General features: G+C 39.7%; 1 protein-coding gene across 2 annotated transcripts; it reads left to right on the top strand.

The window, feature by feature from the left end:
* The first annotated feature begins 536 nt into the window (after positions 1-536).
* On the top strand, positions 537-9747 carry LOC108886422 (sushi, von Willebrand factor type A, EGF and pentraxin domain-containing protein 1). 2 transcript variants are annotated; one of them, XM_018681284.2, is made up of 8 exons: positions 538-645; positions 1595-1768; positions 1947-2123; positions 3033-3215; positions 6171-6266; positions 7005-7100; positions 7375-7468; positions 9442-9747. In XM_018681284.2, the coding sequence occupies exons 3-8, from the start codon at positions 1976-1978 to the stop codon at positions 9470-9472; spliced, it is 648 nt and encodes a 215-aa protein (XP_018536800.1). In that variant the 5' UTR covers positions 538-645; positions 1595-1768; positions 1947-1975; the 3' UTR covers positions 9473-9747. The 2 variants fall into 2 exon arrangements, with proteins under 2 accessions (XP_050923047.1, XP_018536800.1); XM_051067090.1 differs by lacking the exons at positions 7375-7468; positions 9442-9747 and adding an exon at positions 4556-4727 and having other exon boundaries at positions 537-645; positions 7005-7057.
* Positions 9748-9840: the final 93 nt, after the last annotated feature.

Raw genomic sequence — 9840 nt, 5'->3', positions numbered from 1 at the left:
GTATCTGTTTCCAAATTTACTTAATTTCTAAAAGATGTAATAATGTAACTGGTGTATGACATTGCCTTCAAAAGGTCAGTCTTGGCTGCTCATTTCCTGTAATACAACAAAAGGCTTCCCCTCCTCTCCTGCACTGTGCTTTTAAACGACAGGCTGTCCACACTGGGCTAATGGCTAACAATCAGATTACGGAAAGTCACGTGATTTCTCCACAGCAATCAATAGGAATGTGTTGTTACTGAGCAAACAGAAGGAGCTGAGTCACTCTGCTCCTGTTTCACTGATATCTACTGACATACTAGCCTCCTCAGTTGGAATGCTTGCTACAATGAGGGCTTTTTAATACACTGGAAAAAAAACACACACACACAGGACAACCTGATGTTATTAATAGTTACCAAATGATTTAAAAACACTGTATTGCACTTCATAGCTTGAGTCTGAAGAGAACAAAAATGTATATCATTGATCTTAATTACATCATGATTCTTGCGATTGCTGCAAATTGATGTCGATTACATTTTACTGTATCTAGGTTATCTGCTAGCTTCATCTGCTAAACACTGTTCTCTTTGTTGCAGGGAGACTCTATCCAGACCTGTCAGGGAGACAGAACATGGAGTGGCACCCAACCAGTGTGTGTTGGTAGGTTTGTGTTGATATGAGTTTTATGGCTGTATGTGTCTCTGGTGCTCTGTTTGTCCCTTTCCAGGTGCTGCATCAATGAGATGTGCCTGGCTTTGAATGAGGTGGTTAAAAGCTCATGTGCCAGCATGAGAGGGAACAGGCTTCTGGCTTGAGAATGCTGTACTTGCTACCTCTCAGCTTGGGGTTTATTTTATTGTGTTGCTGTTGTGTTTTTGTTACAGTGAGACACCTTGTAATGTCTGTAATATGTTAATAAATTTAATCCTAATGTGTTGTCGGTGCTCTTTGCTACTAAAGCTGGGAACACGCCTTAAGATTACTGAAACATGTAAAGACCAGGTATCACAGACATATATAGTCTTCCCACCATGATTTTTTAGTCATGAGTCACAACGGAGCACATATTAAATGACAGAGTAAATACAAAGGACACTGAACACTGACTACGCCCGTCCTGAAAACCCTCAAGAACACAAGTTGTTCCTGTTCCAGAACAAAAGCAGACATCAGTTAGAAAACATTTGCCTTGCAATTATATGGTGGAAATTTGGGTGAGCGTGTGAATGGAGAATTTTTGGCAACAAAAACCGTGGAGAAAGCAGCAGGTGTGAAAATTTTAGAAGAAGATGATACAGTAAGTTTAATTCAAGATGCATTGTCCTATTTTACTGTTTTGCATTTTCAGTTAAAACATCTTCTGTGATGTCCCAGGTCTAAATTCTAGCTCTGAAAACTAAATGATAATATCTTTTCTAATCTTTTGTCTGATTTTTGCCTTCATTTTGTTTTGATCCAGCACCTGTGAAGGTTGTCTTTGGATGTGCATGCTCAACTGTTTTTGTAACCTAGAGTTTCTTATAAATGTTTTGCAAAATTTTTGTGTACACGTACATCAATCCCACAATACCTTTGACATCTCATTCATGCTTGTCTTTTGTCTCCTCAGCACATTCCTGTGGGCCTCCTCCCACGGTAAAAGATGCACAGGTGCAGTTGACAGGAGAGACTTACTTCCATAATGCCAGTTATGTATGTAATGCTGGACTGCAGCTGGTTGGCTCTAAGACTCTCATCTGTCTGGCCAATGGCACGTGGAGCCTGCCAGCTCCTACATGTGAAGGTCAGTAAGGAAAGAATTAAAAGTTAATTTGTTGAGAGTTCAACCCATGCCAGATTTTTACAACTGCAAATGCAAAAACTACCACATATAATTTCCTGAAAAATATAAAGTCTTGTGATGTACGAGGGGAGATATAGATCCATCAGTAATAATTCATTATAATTGTTTCTTGTGTCAGCTGCCAGAGGCTGTGACAGCCCGAAACAGATGCTGCATGGCAAAGTGCAGGAGCACAACCTGAACACTGGTCGTGCTGTGGAGTTTCAGTGTGATAAAGGCTACAACCTGGTGGGAGATTCTCTGGTGGTGTGCATGGGGGGCAACACCTGGAGCTCCACTTTCCCTACCTGCCAACGTGAGAAACCTTGACACACACACATACACAAACCAACAGTTAAAAGGAAATACTCAGGCAAGACACAGGAAGTGACTGATAAGAAGTACCACTGTCTCACTTGGTGATTCTGGCTTTCTGTTATGTTCAACAGTTTTTTCTTTTCTTGTCAATATGATCAGTATTTCAACAGCAGCTTTCTCACAAACTCCTGTGCATTTGGAAAAACATTTGCAACACGCAGACTACAACAGTGCAAGCCAACACCCCACTCAAAATTCTTTGCAACAACAGTGAGTTTCATCATCTGTTTCACAATGACTGTGACAAGAAGAGCACCTCCTACTTTTTCCTAGAGAACAGTTTGAATCAAAGCAGTTGTCTGGTAAAGACATGTTTTTGATTCTTAACAGTCAAACGGGTGTGGACAGGTGACAAAATAAAGGTAAAACCTGTTTCTGTGAGCTCTTAGTGCAACAGGACAATGAGTACAACATTCCTAACATACTTAGAGTAAACTCATATGCATAAGAACATTTTGAAATATAGATACACAGAATGCCATAGATGCAAAAGAAAAGTACATGTTAGTTGAATTCCTAATACACTAGATACATGTATATTAATGCACTGCATATCAGTTGGAAAACAGAAGGTGCTGTACAATGAATGAAAGCCAGTGTGATCCCAGTAAGTACAGTGTGTGTGAAACGTAATGTTCAAATTCAATTGTTACTGTCACTGACTTAACTCTGTGGTAGTTTGCAATTCCTGTGATAATGACATACTGGATTATACCACATTGACATATGTTTTCCATATTTATCTATCCCTATTTACATGCACAGAAAAAGAATATCATTGTGCAGACCAGCTATACTTTTGGATGAAGACTACTCAAACTGAATCCATCATTTCTGTCCCTCACAGCTAAGTCTTGCCCGACTCCTCCAGGCTGGAGGGAGGACAGTGCCAGGAACGGATCCCGACAGGAGTTTCATGTCGGTCAGTCTGTCCGTGTCGCCTGCCCAAAAGGTCAGCAGGTGAAAGGCAGCGGCACCATCACCTGCAGGCCAGACCAGACCTGGAGCCCCATCAGCTCTGTGTGTGAAAGTAGGTACAATTCTTACAGGCTAAATGGCAAATTTTCTGGCTGTATAACTTTACTGTTTATCATTTATGTCAAGTTGAATCAAACCCGCAGACTTACAGCTACCCAAGAAAGTATACGATACACTGTACCAGCAGGCCTGTCTTCTTATGACAAATACACTGCACATGTTGGTAGATGTAAATATAAAAGTGTATTGTATATATATTCCTTGTTTTTTTAACAGTATTTTATGATTATTGCCAGAAAGTACTACAGTACTGGTAAATTATGTCTTAATTTGTGAGATAATCAAGTAAACAACAAATTGTATTTGATATTGCACACCTCTGCATGCTCCCCTTGTCTTGTGCCAAGTGCTGCTCTACACGTGCATGGCTGTTGGCTTAAATCTGCCTGTTAGCTTGAGTAGCATTTCTCTCTGTTGTCGTCTGTCTCTCTCACTGGGCTTTTATCAAAACAAATGAGGCTGCATCAAACACTGTGATGGTGTCCTGTATGCTTGACTAATTACGCTGCACCTCTGCAGCTTCTATGGCAACCTTTGTCAGATAATCCTCTGATCTTTCTTGGCACACTTGTCCTGAATATGCAACACAATGGTGCTTATGTTGCTATGGCTCATTGTTTGTATTTGCATGGAGTTTAATCTCCTATATGCATGCTTACCATGATCCTTTTAGTCCTGTTTTTGTCACAGACACCTGTCAAGCCACACAAATGAGACATTTGGATATTTTGCATGAAAGAAGCTGTCTCCCTGGGTAATGGGGATATAGAAAACACACCTGATTTCATTTCATCAACACAGTTCTCTCTCTCTGCAGTACACACTATAATCCAAATATATACAGTGGGTAGCCAAAATAGGGGGAAAACCTACAATATAATGTACTAGTTCTGCAAAAAATGACAGTGATGTGAAGCTAATATAGTTTTTTTTTTTTTTTTGATACTAACAGAAGTTCAGCTTGGCCATTTTTAAATGTTGTTGTTAGTATTGCAAAGCAGATCTCCTTCCTGAATTGTTGGTGCATGAATGGCAAACACAAAATTTTGTAATGTGGTACGTCTTTAAGAGAGAGAAACAATGAGAGGCCTCAAAACAGCTGAGAGTTGAATTAACACCTCTGACAATCTTAAACTTTTGATTATAGTAATTTATTTTGTTCACTTCCTGTAGGTTCAGCTACTTAAATGAGATGTTTCTCAACTGTTTAGGCCATTTAGCAAAAGACATGTTGTGAGTGTGACAACAAAGACACGGTCAAGACACCTGCAGCATTTAAGAAAATAGCGTAGAAAGTAACTCGTGGGTCGTTCCATCTGGGCTGTTGTACAGGGGTGTCCTGTGGCCCCCCCCCTCCATGTGGCCAATGGGGTGGTGCGGGGGGCGGTGTTCCAGTTCGGGGACGTGGCGGTGTACTCGTGTTTTGGTGGATATGCCATGGAGGGCGTTGGAAGGAGCAGGTGTCTGGAGAACGGCACCTGGACGCCGCCTCCCACATGCAGAGGTAGAGGGAACACAGAGGGGACTCTACAGCTTTTCCCAGGACGCTTTCGCTTCAGCTGACTGTCCCTGTCGCACACCACGTCAGGCTGCTTCTCAGCTTTTTAACTCTTTCCTGGGCTCCTACTGCTTATCTCCCACGGATGCTTTGTTCTGTGGGAGATCTGTAACTTCGTCACAGAACCTCCTCCCTTCTGCTGTACTGTGACCAATTCCTCTTTCTGTGCACTGTGACTCATAGCTCATATACAGTATATGAGCACTTTCTGTAGCCTGGATCCAGTCCCATTAAAGGAAAAATCCACCTTTAGATATGTGAAAAAAAATTAGTCGTGATTATGTGTGAGTGTATTTTTTGTCATTCTTTTGAAACACACATTCTGACATCATGTCAAGATTTTTCTAGTGCCCCTGCAATATAATTTGGTCATTTGAAATAATTCAAGATATCTAAAACAGCCATAGTTTCAGTTTTGGTGTACAGCTTCATTGTTGACTTTTTACATCAGTGCTCATCAGTGACATAACCATTGCTGGAGAGGATAGTATATCCGTTTCTAAACTGACAGCAGTCTTTTGACCAGAGTGAAATGCAAATGTAAGATATGTTGTGTAAACTGTATCATGACCAAAGTTTCAGAAAACAGCTCTTATTTGCACAAGAAACGAATCTGACAACATTCATAGTCCAATTCCCTGCCTGTCTGTCAATGCTGACTCATCTGTGGTAAACAAATGAGGCTGACTCCTGGGAGTGACAGGGCTGGAAACTCACTGAAATGCAAGGGCAGGTGGTGGAAAAGTTTAAACATCAACAGACTGGTGATATCTAACATTCCTGGAATATCAAAACATGTATGGTTTCTTTTTTACTTGCTCCTTTTGATCAGGGCTCACATTTGTTTTTTGTTTTTATTCAGATTTAAAAAAAAGTTTTATCAAACTGCCTCAGCAGACTTTGGAACAGCTCTTTTAAATGAATTTCCATTTAGACAAGTAACATGTCATGAGCTCTTTGCTTTGCAACACTGATCCCAGTCAACATGAAATTCATATGACCATTTTCATATGAAGACAAGGGCTGGATCCAAGCTAGCCTTTCCTCAACAGCTTCTGAGTTTCATCCAGAAATACACATATACACTCAGGTGATCTCTGTTGATAGGTTTGTGCATTTAATCTGCAGTGTGTGAATATTGCCTCTGTTCTAGTGCATGAGGTTGCATGGCCCAAATGTTCTGGAGGCTGTGGCCGTACCCTAGAAATAACAGATAAGACATAAAAACCAAATCTGGAATGTGATGAAATCTGCTCTGTATGAGTACCCAGTGAGGCGATTGTTCGTGGGAACTTTTAAAAATTCTTTCCTCTTTTCTTTCCCTTTGTGTCAAGCAGTATTCCTCTTACCTTAATCTGATATGTCTTTGTGTGTGTGTGTCTCCCTCAGCTGTGTGTTGGCTGCAGTGTCAGAATGGAGGTGTGTGTCAGCGGCCAAACACTTGCGCCTGCCCCGAGGGATGGATGGGCCGACTCTGTGAGGAGCGTAAGTAATTTAATCAAGAAATATCAGTAAACGCTGCTGACTCACACAGTGTGATCCAACAAACACTCAGTAACTGTCAGGGATCCAACCATCTTACTAAACAGGTTTTAGTAAACAATGGAGCAGGAGATAATGTTGTTGGTGTTGTTTAGCTGAGAAACTGATATTTAGTTTTTTGCTCACTCACACAACATATGGAGCAATAAGTCAATACTGACCAAAAATCACACAAGACTGGAAACTGCTGTTGCTCTCAAACTGATTGAAAGATCTTTAAATAGACTAATGAGCGAAGGTCAGCACCCACAGTGACTTCAGAAAGTATTCAGACCCCTTCGCTTTTTGCACACTTTATTGTATTGAAGATTTAATTGTAAATGGATCTAATTCTAATTTAGAGGGTTTTTTTTTTAAATAAATCCTTTCACTTGTTTTCACTTCAAGTCTAGATTGATGGGCAGTTTTATCCATTTAGAATTTTTTTTAATTGTTAATTGAGTATCTTAGATTTTTTGACTTTTTGTCTAAAAAAAAGTTTTAAGATGTCCTTGGGCTCTGGGAAATTACAATGATCTTTTTTTAATACCTTTTCTGACATTTCATAGACTAAACAATTATTGTTAAGAATTTATGTCTCTACTATACATTGTACATTATTTACATCTACATTTGCATCTCAAATTTCAAGACTAAATTCCTGTTTCCACTCATTTTCTCCTCCCTCCTCCTTAATAACAGCTATCTGCATCCTGCCGTGCCTGAATGGAGGCCGCTGTGTGGCACCCTACCAGTGCGAGTGTCCCACAGGGTGGACGGGCACACGCTGTCATAGTGGTGAGTTCATGTGTGAGTCAGTGATGCTTTCGCATGTTTAGACTGGTACATATGTGACTAACCCTGCACACCTACTGTGTGCATTATTACCTCAGTGTTGTATAATGGGAGTGAAAATAGAGAATAAGCCGTCATCAGCAGGGTTCCCTTCACTTCAACGTCATTATCACCTTGATGACACTGACTCAGGGAGGGTTGTGACGCCATAGCTTTTTTCCCTCTATTAATGCATTTTGTTTCTGTATGTTTCTCTCTGTGTGTGACTTCTCCACAGCTGTGTGTTCATCACCTTGTCTGAATGGAGGCAGATGCATCAGGCCGAACAGATGTCACTGCAGTTCAGGGTGGAGCGGGCATGACTGCTCCAGGTGATCAGACACACACACACTGGAAAACTTTCCTGAGACAGTTTATTTATATCAAAAGTGACAAATTAAAACTAGAGATGATTTCTGGGGAGGAAACTCATTAAAGTTAAATCAGACACTAAATCTACAGCCATGCTAGAATCTCTGTAAATAGAGCTGGACTGAAACATCAGCTGCTGTAAATGCTAACAAGCTCACACTGACAGTGCTAACATACTGATGTTACGCTCATTATCTTGTGGTGGACCAACCATAGAGCTAACATGACTAACCACATGCAGCTGAGGTCTTCATTCATCTAATGTGTTATTCAAAGAAAGAATATTTTGGTTTCTACTTTTCTGTTTCAAATTTCAAAAGAAATGATTGCTTAGACCTGATAACAAGGCCAACATGAAAACAGTGTAAACTATTCATTTGTACTGTGTTTTATTCAGTGTAACAGTTTCTTAATTCAGTGTGTGCTGTTGATAAAATTGTCAGATCACAGTTTTTTCCTAACAAGCTTCCATCTTCCATTTAGCCATTAGTCACACATGCAGGAAGATCTCTCTGCTCCACACTCACCCTGCGTAAACAGAAACTGAAACTCAGTCCTGCCTGAACAAACAAGTGTAACAGGAACATGGTCTTTATGTGAATCATCCTCCAAGAAATCTTAGCTTAGCGTTCGATATTAACAGTGGAGTGAATGATTTTTTTGCCGTCAGGCCTTAAATAACCCAGCAAGGTTTTAACCCCCTAACTCCCCCCCGCCTATCTTATTAAGCTGTGGACAACTTTGTCAGCAGTTTAATTCCAAAGTAATGAATCTATCATGTGAGTGAGCTCTTGTCTGCTTACTCAGAATTGCTCCATGCATTGAAGTGATTTGCATTATTTAGTGCTATACATTAACATCTACTGGCAGTGTGCTTTATGTTCTAATGTCTTATAATGTTTTATTATGGGGTGGTGTGCTTTTCTTATTCCATGTTCAAACGCAGATGTGGCTCTGCAGAGACACTCCCAGTGCAGCCATGAGGAGGTTTTTCCAACTAAGACCTTGAATGAGTGAAGTCATTATGATGGCAATACACATTTCTCTACAGACAGAAGTTTTAGGGAAGTGCAGGGATGCAGCCAAGCCAAAAACCACATTTTGTGTCAAAGTCGCTGGGTTGCATATTTTATACTCTTCTTACAATCTCACACCCTTTGTTAAATCAGATTTACTTCCTGGACCTCAGCTTACAGTAAGATTTAAGAAAATGGAAGCAGGAGGTGATGCATCAAAGAGAGAGAATACCGTGGAGATCAGATTAGTATTGTGGTTAGGATTTGGTTTTTTAGGGGTTATCATGGTTATGTTGTTTTGTATATATCCTGGCTCTTGGATACTGGATACTTGTGTCAAGAAACTAAAACTGGAGTACACTGAGAAAAAACAAAAACAGAAAAAACAGGATACTGTAGCACACAGACACTTTATCCAGGTTTTGAAGCACTATCTGCTGCATGTGCAGATGCATCCTCATATAGTTCAGTTGGTGTAATAAAAACCATGATAAACGATGTAATGAAAATGAAAGTCTGACCTCCCTCTGATTTGGATGATATGCAGCACTGTCTCTCTTTAGTTTATAGTTTATAAACCAGACTGGGATCACTCAGCTGCTCAGTAGCTAGAGATTATAAAGTTAAAAAGATGATCAGAAATGTGGGTGAGGAAAAAGGAAATCCTAATTTGTAACCTGATTCAACTTAAATTTGGATGCATGATGTAGAGGTGCAATATTTCCCGTTCAAACATGCAGTGTTTTAGAGAGAAGTTTTTCATTATGTTATATTATTATTCATCTTTAGCATGAATGTGTTTCATATAATTCCTCCTGGATTCTTGCACGTTTTTAGCTTTTCCCCCTTGTTCAGTGGCTGAATTTTCCTCACATGAAAACTAAAAATTATTTCTTTTTCTTTCCTTCTCATTGCAGGAAAAGGAAATCAGTATACTATCACTTCTAAAGTTTCCACTCAGCTCCATGTGAATCATCTTATGAAGGGAATTCTTGTATAGTTAACTGACACACTTGTAAACCAATTCATTCTCATCTCTCTGCAAAAGGCAAAGCAAGAACCATTTTGTAAAATAAAGCTGTATTTTTTCATATAGAGACTCAACAGTATTAAACATATGCTGCTATATACTTGTACGATGTGTAAAAACTATTGATGCGATTGTCCAATGTATATGTGTAAACTATTCTCACATTTTTATTAAAGCATAAAATACCATTAAATGCTCTTTCTGATCAGATTCTTTGCTCTTATAGCAAGAGCTCGTTTATCAAAGTCATGTTCTGATGTTTTTAATGTGCTGAAATGTGAAGAAC

This window comes from Lates calcarifer, unplaced genomic scaffold (assembly GCF_001640805.2).
Source record: "Lates calcarifer isolate ASB-BC8 unplaced genomic scaffold, TLL_Latcal_v3 _unitig_1115_quiver_1183, whole genome shotgun sequence".
Taxonomy (NCBI): domain Eukaryota; kingdom Metazoa; phylum Chordata; class Actinopteri; family Centropomidae; genus Lates; species Lates calcarifer.
This window is presented reverse-complemented; position numbering and strand designations above follow the sequence as displayed.